General features: G+C 48.4%; 1 protein-coding gene across 2 annotated transcripts in view; it reads right to left on the reverse strand.

Moving 5' to 3' along the window:
• The window catches only part of Zfp64 (ZFP64 zinc finger protein), a 63,255-nt gene that overhangs the window by 25,280 nt on the left and 22,168 nt on the right, over positions 1-15,807 (reverse strand). The window contains exon 6 of one of the 2 annotated variants that reach the window (XM_021150662.2): positions 6,424-7,996. The exons of the other annotated variant lie outside the window; for it this stretch is intronic. Within the exon in view, the coding sequence (XP_021006321.1) occupies positions 6,723-7,996 (1,274 nt within the window). The 3' untranslated portion in view covers positions 6,424-6,722. Of the gene's footprint in view, positions 1-6,423; positions 7,997-15,807 lie in introns of those variants that run through there. 2 annotated transcript variants of the gene reach the window in all.

A 15,807-nucleotide genomic window follows, 5' to 3' on the forward strand; every position in this document is an offset into this window, starting at 1 on the left:
AAAAAAAAAAAAAAAAAAAAAAAAGAAAGCCACCAATTGCTTCCCACTTTTCCTCAATGAAACGGCGATGATGCTACAGTTGGGGGACGGTGATGAGCAACCTTATGCGTGGGTACAGATGATGTCTGCTACCGAGGCGGTGGTCTACATGTTGCTAACTATTGATAACGATAGGATGCGTGTTACATTTATCCCTGGCAATAGTGAGCACTCAGTCCACTCTAACTAGACAAGACACTGTCTTCCCATGGAAACGCACTCGAAGCAAACAAGCGTGGGATGACATTAATCTTCTGAGTGCCAGAATTCACCTATTTCTGCACCAGCTGCAGCCCGTATACATTTAGGAGAACACAGAACGAGCAGGTTTCTACATTGGCAGATACAGAAAGTGCTTCAGGCTGTACCAAGTGGGATATCCAAAGGTCAAGACGCGTGGGACGCTGCTGTGACTCTATGTATGCATATCCATACACAGGCAATAGGGTATGAAGCATAACACAGAGTTGGCACGTGTATTTAGAGACACTTTGAAACTTTGAACTGCAGGCGAGGCCCGAGAGGTGGCCTGTGACTTGTCCCTGGGGACAAGGACAGACCAAAAAAAAAAAAAAAAAGCACATTCGGGGTGTGATTGACTGACGACTGGCATGTTGGGATAAATCTTTTCACAATCTTTTAAGTTTTTAAAAAGAACTTTTTAAAAGGCAGGGGTGGCTGGAGAGATGGCTCAGTGGTCAGGGGCATGGGCTGCTGTTCAGTTCCCAGCATCCACATGGTTGGTTAATCACACCATTGGTGACTCCAGCTATAGGAGAGCTGATGCCCTTGTCTGTCCAGTCCCCCACAGTCATTATGAGCATGTGCAGGACAAACATACGCAGAGGCAAAACATCCACACGCAGGAAATATTTTTCAAAAAAATTTAATTAAAAATATTTATTTTTAACTGTGCGCCTATGTCTATATGTCTGTAGAGGGTATGCAAACACGAATGTAGGTTCCCATGGAGGGCAGGAGAAGGTGTCAGAGTCCCCGGGGTTGAAGTTACAGGTAGCAGGGGGAAACACCATCTGGGTCCTGGGAACTGAACCAGGTCCTCTCAAGAACCATCTCTTTAGGCCCTACATTATTTTCAAAAGTTTAAACAATAAAACTTGGTAACATGTAAAAATGATAGCTGCGTCAGTTCAGGGCAACCCCTGCCCCCAATCGAAGAACAAAAACTAAACCTCGCTGGAGATGCCGCCTACCTTGAGGTGTGGCACATTCTTGGATTTAACAAATCCATCGGCTTCTCCCTCCTTTGCCCGCCTCTTCCACTGCCTCCTTTTTTGGGGGTGGGGGTGGGGAGTGGGGAGGCAAGCTTTACCAACAAATTTCATCACCTCACGACACACTGCACAGTCTTGCCTCTTCACTGAGTGTCCCTCCTTCCCCGGAATCTGGAAGTCTGTGATTCAACATGTTGCCACAGGCAGCCTAGTCTGTTTTCGTTCCCCCCATAATCCAGTATGTGAATACACTGCACTGGGAGTCGCGCCGCGCCCAGCCAAAGGGCGCTCGCTCTCCAGCTTGGTAATTATGAGCAATGCAGGTATGTACATTCCTGAACAGGTTTCTTGGTCCATGTATAGAAAGCTTCTCCATACCCAGAGTTTGCGCTGAACCAGCTCCCCAGGGGATTCAAACACGAGAAGCGCTGAGATCAGAATCTGAGTTTTAACAAGTTCCCCAGAGTGTCACATTGGGACGGATCCGCAGGATCGCGGGATCCTTCTCAGCCTTCCTAGGAAGCGTTAAACCCGCTTAGAACTCTGCTTTACCACTCTACATTCCCATCTGCACATTATTATTAGATTAAAAAGAAAATAATCGGGGAAAGGGGCTGACAAGATAGGAGTTTAGTAAAAAGTCTTTGCCACCCAAGCCCCAGGAAACCCACAGGAGCGAACCAACCCCACAAAGGTGTCCAGTGAGCGCCACACGCACACGGTAGCATGCGTGTACCCCAAATTCCCACACAATAACAAAGAATTTTTAAAAGTGGCTGCTTGGGCTGGGCATGTAGCGCGGTCAGCGTGCTAGCCTGGCATGCACGAAGCCCTGGGTTCAGTTCCCAGCAGCCCGTGAACCGGAACCTCACAGCTGTGAGCCCAGCACGGAGGAGATGCAGCACTAGACATCGTGAGTTCAACGTTATCCTCAGCTACACAGAGAATTCAAAGTCAACCTGGGCTACCTGAGACCTTGTCTCAAAAACAAAGGACACAAAAAATGCCCGCCCTGGGACCCCCTAAACAACATAGACTCTAACAGAGCAGAAAGGAACGGTCTTAGTAGATAAGGGACAAAGTCAGGAGCAGGCATGGGATGGGTGGCACTTTGTGTGGCTGGTTCAACGGCTCAGTGTCATTAAACTGCCTTCTCTTCTGTCCTGTCTGTCTTGATCTGTTTGTTTCCCTTCAAAATCGTATTTTGAGAAGGAAGTGTTTATGTTACAAGGATGGGGTCCAACTGGATGGATGGGTTTGTGTTCTCCTTATAAAGGAGACTCCACGGGAGGGGTATATACTTAAGGCACATTTTAAACGTGAATGGAATTTTCAAGGAATAAATAAAAAATCATTTAAAATAAATAAATACGAGACTTCAGAAATATGGGGCGAGGACAACACTGGAAGATGTCTGTGAGGAAAGTTCTGGCTCAGGTGCCGAAGTCCACCTTCTGATGGACTTCTAACGACCTTCTAACTTCACCTTCTAACGACCAGGAAGTCCAACTCTGACTTCCTGGTCGTTAGGATGACAAGAGACCATTTTCTGTTGTCTGTAAGCACCCCATCTATGGCAATTGGTTATAGCTCCTAAACAGACTAAGGCGACCACTCATCTCCTGCTGAACCCTAGACATAGGCTCTCACCAGGTTTGGGAAGGTGACCAAATCGCCCCTGGCCTGAGGGAACAGGACGGATATCGATGTGGTCATGCCTATGAGGATGGAAAGAGTTAACACTTATGGAGGCTCATTGTGGGTTAAGGCTGGTTTGAAACATCCACTTCGGTTGTGTGCATGAGTGCATGAGTGAGTGTGTGTGTCTGATGCTGGCGGGGATTGAACCCAGGACCTTGTGCATTCTAGGCAAGGGTTCGACCACTGAGCTCTCTCGCACAACCTCCATGAACCCCAGGTCCCTAAGTTGGGAGCTGTTTCTCCAGATAGTAAGAGGAACTGTGTCTGGCTGGAGAGGTGGCTCAGAAATGAAGAGCACCGGTCTCTCAGAGGCCCTGGGTTTCGTTCTCAGCACCCACATGGCAGTTTGCAATCATTTGTAGCTCTAGTTCCAGGGCATCCAATGCCCTCTTCTGGTCTCCACAGGCACTACACGCACATGGTATACAAGCATACACAGGCAAAACAAACACAAAATAAAAATACAAATAAATTGCTTAAGAGAAAATGTGTGTAAAGGACCAAGGAACAGTAACTAACTCAGAACATTAGTTACCATTCTGGGTGTGGGTAACCAACCCCTCCTCTTCCCTCCACTACAATACTTCCTGTGACTATTTTCAAATAGAAAAACGAATTGTGAATTCTTTTTTCTAATTGTGATTCACTAAAATCCATAATTTTAGTGGGCATAAAATCACCGTACAGGAAAATGCTTTGGAAGCACTTTGGTATAAAAGACAGATTTGGGGGCTGGGGAGATGGTTTAATGACCAAGCATGCTTATTGCTTTTGCAGAGGACCCCAGTTTAGTTCCTGGCAGCACATGGTGGCTCACAGCTTCCAGTTCCAGGCGATGCAGCGCTCCCTTCTGGTCTCCACAGGCACTGCATACACATGGTGCACAGACATGCGTGCAGTCAGAACACATACAAAATCAAACTGAGTCAAGTCGGAGGTGGTGGTGCAAAGCACTCAGGAGACAGAGGCAGGGCGATCATGTGAGTTTGAGACTAGCCTGGTCATAGCTACACGGAGAAACCCCGTCTTGGAAAGGAAAACAACCACCTGCATACACACAAAATAAGTAATTACAAACCCCATGTATTTTCCAGGTCACATCCTCAGACTCAAACCATTAACGTTAGAGAGCAGAGACAAAATATGCCTTCCCAAATTCGAGCTACTTAAAAACCAGGGAACACAGCTTTAGCCCCCTGGATTGTAGCTCCTCTAAACAGCTCCCTAAAACGGAAACAGCAACACAGCTGGATGTGCAGGGGAGGGACACGCCACGGAAGCCCAGAGGTGGAGGTCCAAGCAGGCAAACGGATTCCCATGAACCTTGTATGCTGTGGGGCTTTCTGATTTTTACCCAAGCTGGAGTAAACGAGTCTTTATTCTTGCTCATATGAAAGTAGTGAATTTCTGGCCAAGAGTGGAGACAGTGACGTCATACGAATTGCACTCAGATAAAGGATAAAAGAAAACAGAAGAAGGAGACAGATTCAGAAGGCAGGGATCCCAGGGACTTGAACTTCACATTTTCCAAAGGTAAGACCTGAGTGTGATCCCTTAGCCCCAGCCTCCTTATGTGACCCCGTTTGGCCTTCAACTTGCTAGAGTTGAGGTTAACCTTGAACTTCTGATCCTCCTGCCTTTAGTCCCAGACTACTGGATTTTTTTTTTTTTTAACAAGCATGCACCATGGAGGTTGTATATGTGTGTGTGTATGTGTGTGTGTGTGTATGATGGGACCCAGGTCTTCTTGCACATTAGGCAAGTGCTCTTACTGACGGAGCCTACAACCTCAGAGCTTTTAACAATTGTTTTAGACTCACCCAGTTTATTACCCAAAGCAGAAATCATCTCTTCATATAAAAGTGAGATGATTGCATGACTACTTTCATTAAATAAATTCATGTTACTGAAGAATGAAGGCAGGCAGTTGTGGCCAAGACGTGACCGGGCAGTCCCACAACATTCTAAGATGATTTTTTTTGTTGGTCATAGTGAAGGACAGCTCTCATCTGTCAATCCTGGCAGACACTGGAAACCAGAGAGACACTCCTAGACTTTTGTTTCACATTCTTGGGCATTCTGGCTTGCTCTTTGGTGCCACCTAACGACCGACTCAAAAGGGAACGGTTAGAATTTTTCCTTTGGCTTTTGAGCAAGGTCTCCTCTAGACCCCAAGCTTGAGCCGAGATGGACATCTAAGCAGAAATGTGAGAACCCTCAAGTCCGAAGTTTCAAATGTGTGGGAGCCAGGTGTGGCAAGTGGCACTCGCGCTTGTAAACTTATAATCTCTGCAGGCTGATCCTCCCAGATCTTATCTAAGGTCATCCTGGCCTACAGAGACTTTGTCTCCAAAACAAAAATAAAGACACAGCCATTTGGGTGGCTGTAGGTCTCTGCTAAGGAGGGAGGTGTTTATGAGATGAGCCCAAGCCCCTGCTGCTGAAGTTCCCTCTGATTCTGTAACAAAGCCCAGGCCCGGAGGGATGGTTAATCGGCTAAGAGTGTGTGCACTGCTCTTGCAGAGGCCCCACGTTTATGTTCCAGCACCCAAGCCAATCACTGGTAACTCCAGCTCTGAGCATCTGACATCCTTTCTAGCTTCTGTGGGTACCTGCACTGATGTGCTCGCATGCACATACAGAATGAAAAACAAATTAAACTTCATCCTTCACCCTCTCTAATCATAGTTTGAACTGCAACAAAGTATCTCTATTCAGTGTGGGGTTTTTTGTTTTGTTTTTGAAAGATTTATTTGTATGTGAGTACACTGTAGCTGTCTTCAGACACACCAGGACATCAGATCCCATTATGGATGGTTGTGAGCCACCATGTGGTGGCTGGGAATTGAATTCAGGACCTTTGGAAGAGCAGTCAGTGCTCTTAACCACTGAGCCATCTCTCCAGCTCTATTCAGTGTGTTTTAGCCAGGTGTGAGGGCACTGTTCCTTTTGGCTCATCTCCAGCACTCATTAGCAAATGGTCCATCATAGTAGGATCTATGTAGGGACATAAGTAGTCCACACAGGCACAAACAGACATGCACACACACACACACACACAGTCAGACATAGACAGGAACACACACACACACATAGTCTCTCTCTCTCTTTCTCTCTCTCTCACAGTCTCTCTCTTTCACACACACAGTCTCTCTCTCTCTCTCTCTCTCTCTCTCTCTCTCTCTCTCTCTCTCTCTCTCTCTCATAGTCTCTCTCCCCCCACACCCAATCTCTCTCTCTCACACACACACACATACATTTTCTCTTACACATACACTCTCTCACACACACACACCCAGTCTCTCTCTCTCCTCCCCACACCCAATCTCTCTCTCTCACACACACATACATTCTCTCTTACACACCCACCTACCCACCTAGTCTCTCTCTCTCACACACACACACACACAGACACACTGGGTACATACAAACTATACTATACAAACTATACGATGAAAAACCCAAACCCAAACACCTTTATTCCAGTTGAAAAAAATTAAATCCGAAACATGGAAAAACAAACGAAAGTGTTCAGTCCTACTGTGGTGAATTCCAACTCCGTATTGGAATCAGCCTTGGTAACCATTAAGACACAATCAACAAGAGCTTGAGGGAGAATGGTCTCCACGTTGATACCCTGTTAAAAAATTACATAAACTGTATAAAATACAATTATTTATGCGGGACCAGGGGCCTCTCACAGTACTCCTCTCGTAGTTTGTCTTGTCTGTCACCCCTCCCTCCAGACTAATCAGGAATGGAGTCGGCGGGACAGAGCAGGGCGGGGTGTGCCGCCCCGTGGATGATGGAGTAAGTCTGCTTGGGCAGTTCCTGCTGGGCAGAGAAGATAGAGGGTGCCGTGGTGGCCACTGCGATGCTCTGGTCCCCATCGCTCACCACAGTCACTTCCGTCGTTCCCTCCTGAATCAAAGCGTTAAGGCCTTCCAAGTCTGAGCACGTGATGCCCGAACTGGCAATGAATGTCTGGTTTCCCGTGCATTCCTGGGTCCCAACCGGGGTGGTGGGGATCAGAGCCTGCTGCAGGGCGGCCCCTGCCGTCTGATCATGGGTGGTCAGCAGGACAGTTGGCTGACTCAGGGCACCTGCTTCGCCGGGACACCCGGAGGTCTGAGGAGGGGCAATGAGACTGACCTGGCGAAGGATCTGTAGCCGGCCGTTCCCCGGGATCTCCTCTGGGGTCTGGGCTACCAGGGTGGGGGGCACAATGTTGACCGCAGCTGCGGCCGCTTGGACTATGGCGTTCGTCTGAGGCACCTGATGCCCCACGATGATCTTGACCCTCCCCTCGCTGAACTGGGGCACCTGGCTGGACTGGAGGGGGACCTGGATTTGCTCTACGGTGAGGGGCGCAGCCGGCTGCTTGCTGGGTTCAAGGTGAAGCTGTACTACAGTCACGTCCGAGTTCTTACTGTGGTACTCACTGTGCTGCCGTTTATGGCTGCGGAGCGAGTCCTCCCGCATGAACGAGGCGTCACAGATGTCACAGTGGAACGTCTTCTTGGCATCCAGCCTGGCTACCTGCCGGCTGCTCTGCCTGCCGCCCTCCTTCTTCTCCGGTGCCTCATTCTTGAGCATGTCGGCGTGGAACTTCTTCATGTGCTTGCTCAGGTTGCTGGGTTGCTTGGTATCGAAGCTGCAGTAGCTGCACTTGAACGGGCGCTCGGTGCAGTGGATGCGCTCGTGCACGCGCAGCGCGGCCTTGCTGGAACAGGAGTAGCTGCACTCGGGACACTTCTCCGGGTGCTCCGACTGGTGCAGGCGGCTGTGCTTCCGCAGGGTGGATTTGCTGTCACCCAGAAAGTCGCAGTGCGGACACTTGAAGTTATTCCCACTGTGCTTGATGCGGATGTGTGACTTGAGGTTCCCCTTCATGGTACAGCGGACATTGCAGAATTCGCACTTGAAAGGCTTCTCCCCCGAGTGCACACGCATGTGCCTTTTCAAGTCCGAGCTGATTTTGAACTTGGCACTACAGAGCCAGCACTGGAAGGGGGCGTCCCCTGTCAACACAAGGTGAGTTTCCATAAGAACAGGTAGGTTAACAACTACAGAGGATCCCCCCAAAGCGCACACCAGAAAATGGCTTGTACCAAGGCAGGAAGGTGGCCCCCCTCCTCGGTGCAGCTCCCAGCAGCCCTTGGGATTCTCTTCGGTCCCCAAACCTGAGCCATCACCGAGTGCTGGCACACCCCTACCCCTAGAAAACCCAGAAGAAAAAAATGGAATTTTTGAAAAGAGCCATTTAGATGTCCTAGATAGGATGTACAAATCTACTCCCCGTTGGTTTTTTTTTTTTTTTTAAATGATGTCATTTCTAATTTTGCATAGGGGCCAGAAGAGAGTATTGGATCTCCTGTGAGCTGCCTGGTGTGTACTGGGAATTAAACCCAGGTCCTCTAGAGAAGCAGCCAACGTTTTTATGGCTGAGCCACCTCTCCAGCCCCTTCTCCATTTCTAGTTAAGACAGTTTGCTAGCTGGGGGCTGAGGGTTGCACAACTTTATCCTTCTGAATTGTGGTTGAGTGTCAGTCAGAGACTTAGTAACACATTTCCGACAGGTCAGTGCCAAGCTGCATTCTTGAGGCTTCCTCTCACCCCCCACATGATGGCTACACCCGAGGATAATTCTTGCAGATTTTTATTAATAGAGACGTGTTTATTGCACAAGATTTATTTTTCATTTACCGCCAGCTGTGTTCTCTACTTGGGGAGAGGTCACAAAATCCAGCTGCTTGGTGTTTTTTTTTTTTGAATTTGTGTTTGTTGAAAGATGAAGGGAAATTGCAAACATCTGAGTGGGTGTGATTTCCCAAATCATTCACTCAACCGCTGCCAGGTCGGTCATCAAGCAAGGACCTTCTTCTCCAGCTCGGTGTGCTTTCGTGTGCGCCTCTGTATGTATGCAGTAAGTGTGTGTATGTGCAGGTCTAAGGACAAACTCAGAACCAGGCAGTGGTGGCACACGCCTTTACTCCCAGAACTTGGGAGGCAGAGGCAGAAGGATTTCTGAGTTCAAGGCCAGCCTGGTCTCAGGACAGCCAGGGCTACACAGAGAAACCCTGTCTCAAGGAAAAAAAAAACAAAACTCAAAACAAAAAAGACAACCTCAGGGGTCACCCAGGAACGCTGACCACCTCCCTTGAGATGGGATCTCTCAGTGATCTGGTCACAAACTGGGCCCCACTGGCCACTGAGCCCTAAGGATCCGCCTGTCTCTGCCAACCAAGTGCTGGGATCACAGCTTTGCCCCATGGCTGACGTTTTTACGTGGAATCTAGGATCAGCTGAGGCATTTTCCCAGGACTGCTTCGATTGCTTAGGCAAGTGAGCTAACAGCCAGTAGGGGTCTAAGGTTGGTTCTGAGACGGTAGGAGCCATGCCAAGCACAATACAGGGTGGTCTTCGGGCAACAGCCTCTGAGCAGTACTGTACCCACGGCTCAGGTCCTGAGGTTGCACATATGACACATTCATGTTCACCTAGCAGCACGTGCCAGGGCTTGGTTTGTGACCCATGCTCACTCTCAGGCTTCTGAGACCACGATCATGCATCACTCCTTGGTAGAAGGCCAATGTCACCCTGAGCTGCCTAATGCACTCGACAAGAGGCAGTAGGGATCACGTTAACTCGATTTCAGAAAACAGCGATTTGGGAACCAAAGAATACTTCACATGGTTGAATGCTACTAACATCAGGCAAGCTAACTGAGCCGGAAGCTGGGAGCACCAGCCTGTGGCCCAAACCCCGACCACTGCTGATTCATAAAGCTTGTTGGGTCAGGGCCATCTCTTCCTGTGCTGAAGACTGAAGCCAGGGCTCACTCATGCCAGGGAGCACAGTTGTGTAAACCTGGCCACGTCCCTGCTTAGCTTAAAAAAAAAAATCTATTTATTCATTTTATGGGAGTACACTGTTGCTCTCTTCAGACACACCATATGAGGGCACCAGATCCCAATATAGATGTTGGGAGTCACCATGTGGTTGGTGGGACTTGAACTCAGGACCTCTGGAAATGCAGTCAATGCTCTTAACCACTGAGCCATCTCTCCAGCCCCCCCCCCCCCTGCTTAGTTTTTCATCGTCAACTTGACACAACCCAGAGACACTTGGGACTCTCACTTGAAGAGCTGCCTCCCTCAGACTGGCCTGTGGCCATTCCTGTGAGGAATATCTTGATTGAGGATTGATGTGGAAGGGCCAGCCCTGTTGGCATCACCATCCCGAGGCGGGTGAGTCTGAGCTGTATAAGAAAGCCAGCAGAGAACAAGCCAGCAGGTGTGCCAGCCAGCAGCATCCCTAGAGGTTTCTGCTTCAGTTCCTGCCCGACTTTCCTCAGTGACTTGGGACGGAGAAGGGTAAGCTCTGTCTTCCTTCAAACTGCCTTAGGCTATAGTGCTCACCCGGCAACTGAGAGAAAATGAACACCGACTATGCACAGAGGAACTGCTGGGTCTGCAGCTATTTGGCCCTTACAGCCCAATATATTTCCTAAGAAGTCTTTTTCATGAATAAAAATGTAGGTGTGCAGGTGTATGTGGCGGCTAGAGGTCAGTCTCGTTGCTCAGGAGCCGTCTACCCTCACTGTCTGCCGCTATGCCCAGCTTTTTATGTGAGTTCTGGGAATCGAACTCAGGTCCTCGTGCTTGAGTGGCAGACATGGACTGAGCCATCTCCGGGCCCTTAACTGGTGTTTTTGCTAAACATTGGCCTCTTCCCTGCCTTCATACTCCCCGCCCCACCACCGTTCCAAACGTTTGGCAAAACTCACAGAACCCTTCTACAGGAAGATAAATAGCACAAACTAAAATAAAGCAACAGGAATCCGGAAGAAACCTATTACACTGAGACGGGTATTAAAAATAAAACCACTGAAAGAATTGTCCCTGGCAACACGTTCCTCGGCGGTAAGTAGCCACCTAGCGGTGGGTCTCGGAACTACGGCTTCTTCTAGACAGGTTTGCACAACCTGCAACCAATTGCTTTGAAACCCTGAGATCCTTGGGCCACAAGTTCATGCTACGTGCTCAAACTAGAATGACAAACATTTCCTCCCCCTCTTTTCTTTTCTTCTTTTTATCAATTCCATTAGCGACAAAAATCCAGGCGTGGGGGTTGGGGGAGGGGGAGAAACGATAACAAAATCTCACAGCTAGGTTCAAGAGTTAATATCGGCCGGGCGGTGGTGGCGCACACCTTTGATCCCAGCACTTGGGAGGCAGAGACAGGAGGATTTCTGAGTTCGAGGCCAGCCTGGTCTACAAAGTGAGTTCCAGGACAGCCAGGGCTACAGAGAAACCCTGTCTCTAAAAAACCAAAAAAAAAAAAAAAAAAAAAAAAAAAAAAGAGTTAACATTGATTTCCTAGAGATTGAGGGGTTTTGTTGTTTTTTTGTTTTTGAGATAAGCTCCTTTGTAGCCCAGGCTAGCCTCTAACTCCCTATGTAGCTGAAGGTGACCGTGAACTCCTGTTTTCACTCCCTCAAGTGCTGAGATCACAGGCATACACACACTACTGTGACCCTCTACCCTCTTTTACTTCCAAGGCAAACATTTCTTTTTTAAAATCACTTTGACCGTTCTGTGTTTTGCTCACACGTATGTCTGTGCGGCACACGTGTGCAGTGCCCACAGATTCCCCAGGCCTGGAGTTCCATGGTGGAGAGACATCGTACGTGTGCAGGCTGTGGATCAAACCTCAGGCCTCTGAAGGGCGATCCTAAGAGCCAAGCTATCAATCACTCTGGCCCTGTAAATATTTGTCTAACTTTCTTTTCATTACATCCCGGTGTTTATGATTATTGTATATTTACTAACTGGTTAATTTGGCGTGTGAATGGAGGACAACTTGTGGGCGCCAGTCCCTCTTTTTACCACGTGGGGCCTGAGGACTGAACTCAGGTTATCAAGAAGAGAATGTTTTCACTCACAGAGCTCTCTCTCTACCCCTAAATGGTTTGTTTTAAATTTGCTTTTGTTTGTTTTTTTTTTTGAGACAGGGTTAATTGTGTAGACCTGGCTGTCCTCACAGAGATCCTCCTGCCTCTGCCTCCCAAGCACTGAGACTTAAGGGTGTGCACCACCACTGCCTAAATGTATTTCTGGCTGGTGCCTTCAATGTATTCCTTAAATGAAGCGTTAGTGGTCGAAATTCTTCAGTAGCCAATGACGGCACCCTCTGCCCCCAGCGTCCCAGGGCTTAAGAAATGCTGCTGGGTGTATTTAAACCAACAGGGCTTTCACAGCTTTCAGTTAAGATGATCGGTGGCCTGGCATAAAGCGTCAGACCAACTGGCAGCTGAAGCACAGTACTACTAACTTAAAGGTGTACAAGTGTCACAAGCAGCTAGAACACAAAATGAGCATTCACGGAGACGACACACATGAATGACACTCATTTAAACTGTTAGGAGAGCCACCTTTACAGCATCTAAAGACGCCACGAATATGACCGAGTTTACCAGGTAAGCCAAAGCCGACCTTTGATGGTGTTGTGTGAGATTAGGTACCACTATGCAGCCATGGTTGACGCTGACCTATATTTTTGTCGTTTTTGCATATATTTTATTTTATTTTTCTTGTGTGTTTGTACGTGTGAGAGAGCACGGGGCCAGAGGTTGATGTCTTCTTTTACTGTTCTCCCATTCTATTTCCTGAGGCAGGGTTCCTCCATGAATTTGAAGCTTACCCATCTGGTTTATTTGGTTATAGTCAGCTCGCCCCAGGGATTCCCCATTCCCCCCTCCCCAGTGCTGGCACTACACTGCCCACCTGCTGTTAAGTCCACAGCACAGCAAGTCCTTTAGCTAGTGAGCCACCTCCTCAGCCCCAGCTCTGCACTCTTGATCTTCCTGTCTCAGTTAGGTGCCTGGATTTTGGGTGTGAGCCACCAGGCCGGGAAGAACTAAACTGAAGAAATGGAGTTAAAAACAGGTACACTGAGAGATGGCCCAGTGGTTAGGAGCACTGACTGCTCTTCCAGAGGTTCTGAGTTCAATTCCCAGCAGCCACATGGTAATGGGATGGCTCACAACCATCTGTAATGGGATCGACAGTGACTCACATACATAAAGTCTTAAAAATATATTAAAAGGGGGGCTGGAGAGATGGCTCAGTGGTTAAGAGCACCGACTGCTCTTCCAAAGGCCCTGAGTTCAAATCCCAGCAACTACATGGTGGCTCACAACCATCTGTAATGATAACTGAATCTCTTCTGGGGTGTCTGAAGACAGCTACAGTGTACTTACATATAATAAATAAATAAATCTTAAAAAAATATATTAAAAAGGAAAAAAAAAAAGGAACAGATTATAGCAGGTCAGGAACCAACTATGTCAGTATTTTAGCCTGCTGTAGTAGACTGCACAAATGCCCCCAAATCTCCCACCTCCCATCTCTTCTTGTGGCCTCTGACATCTAAATAATTACACAAACTTTCTACAAGGGCAAGGTGATGTGCTGTGACCCACGTCAGGCTCAGAGGTCACTGGATTTGGGCAATACTGTGTAACAGGATCAAGAAATCTCGGCACAAAGGTTTATTTGTTCTTGGTTTTTTGTTTGTTTGTTTGTTTGGTAAGGGTTGTTGAGAGAGGATCTTATGTAGCCCAGGATGGCCCCCACTTACATAGCTGAGGATGATCCTGCACTACTAATCTCCCGTCTCTACCTCCAGAGTGCTTCGATGACAGGGAACAAGGCACTTTGAAACGGCTCTGTTTTGCTCACACATTGTGAGAAGGCTGCTCCTGGCTTGTCCACTGGTCGGTCCCAGAAGGATGTGGACATGTGGAGCACAGGTTAGACCACTCCAGCCCAGGGTACAGGGACTTCTCGTCACAGCCAACAGCTTCTCCATTAAAGCCCAGATGAGGACAGAGAGTTACTTACAGGGGCCTCAGCAGATCCCAGCACATGAAGAACAAAAGATGCTGCTATATTAAAGAGGGTTTCGGGGAGGGGAGGATAACGGGGTCCGGGAACTGAGTCGGTCAAACAGAGGACCAAAATCTTCAGCATGGGTTTGGGAATCAAACTCCAAAGATGGTAACTCATGCTTAAAAGCAAACATGTACCAGTTAAACTTAACGCAGTCCATCTGCACACTGGTGCACACAGCCAGGCAGCCAGGGCTTGCAGGGGGCATCTGGCTGGTGGTACAGCGGGGAAGTTCACTAAAGAGCCAGCAGCTCCCAAGCAGAGTCCGGAGGACACACAACAGTTTTCTAGACATGGTCCGTCCATCTCCAGCCAGCATCTGTGAAAATCTCCTACTGACTCTTTAAAAATTTTACTTCAGTCAGGCGTGGTGGCTCACATCTTTAGTCCCAGAACTTGGGAGGCAGAGGTGGGCGGATCTACATGGTGAGACCTTGCTTCCAAACAAAATGAAACACGTTTTTTACACAACTGTGTGCGGGTGTGTATATACCAACCCATGGAACTCAGATGAGGACTATGGAGGCCCCAAAGCTACAGTTATAGCTGGTTTGTTGTAAGCTGTGGGTTCTGGACCTTGGACCTCGGACCTCTGGAAGAGCAGTGATTGCATCTCTCCAGCTACTTTAACTAGCTTAAAAAAAAGAAAAAGATAAATATTAGGTATGCATTCTATCTATATGGGTGTTTTGTCTGCAGGTATGCATACCACAAGAGGATATTGTCAGAGATGATTGTGGGCTGCCATGCAGATGCTGGAATCGAACCCAGGACCTCTGCAAGAGCAGCCAGGGCCCTTAAACCACTGAGCCATCTCGCCAGCCCCTCCAACTAGCTTCTTAAAGTAAGGCAAAAAAAGCATGGGAACCAAGATCATGTCCTCTGATGAAGACCAAATAAGAAGGGGAAATGCACGATTCTGGTCAAATCTCCAAAAGAATTAAGTTAATGCCAGGAGGTCACTGTCAGAGGAAACGTCTACAACTGAGCCCAGACAGAGGAGGGATGCCCGGATAGTTTTAAATCATACAAATATACAGGAAACTCAAAGGGTGTGTGTGGTTCTTTTTTTCTTCGTGACAGGGTTTCTCTTGTGGCTCTGGTTATCCTGGAACTCGCTCTGTAGACCAGGCTGGCCTCAAACTCAGAGAACCGCCTGCCTCTGCCTCCCCAGTGCTGGGATTAAAAGTGTGCACCACTACTACCAGCTCAGGAAACTCAAAAGTTTAAAGATGGCTCTGGTAGCAAAAGGACACAAATCTACACTAAAACAAAACCAGAAAAGGACCCGTCGCTGGCCTTGGCATGCACGTACATCAGCACACGTCCTACTGCAGACAGCAAGCACGGGGAGATGGTGCCTCCCAAGGAATGGAACAGGAAAGCATGGGCCAAGCGGGAGGAGTTAGGAGCCAGAGCTAGACCACCCCCAGAACCGAGAAGTGCCTCTTGTCCCCTAGGAGGATACGCCTAGAGAGAACCAGTCATAGCTAGGGCTCTCATCCCCCCTTTCCTAAGAACAGGATTACTGTCAATGCCGGGGCTCAGTGTGTCATGGCATATCAGAACCAGACTCCTTATCCTTTTCTGACCTGAGAAGCTTGGTCAGTCTCCATCTCTTGGCCTGATCCTGTGGCTGCCTGAGATTTATGGGGGTCCTGAAGATGTAATAGATGTCAGAGCTGAGCCTGGTGGTGGGGACAAAGGTGACCATGACTGTTCACATGAATGGCTCCAAACCTTCACCCCCCCCCCATGTCCCTGGCCTTTGCCATGTAATCTGATGGCGGCCTGGCCTTTGCCATGTAATCTGATGGCGGCCTGGCCTTTGCCATGTAATCTGATGGCGGCCTGGCCTTTGCCATGTAATCTGATGG

The sequence above is a fragment of the Mus caroli genome, chromosome 2 (assembly GCF_900094665.2).
Source record: "Mus caroli chromosome 2, CAROLI_EIJ_v1.1, whole genome shotgun sequence".
NCBI classification, from domain to species: domain Eukaryota; kingdom Metazoa; phylum Chordata; class Mammalia; order Rodentia; family Muridae; genus Mus; species Mus caroli.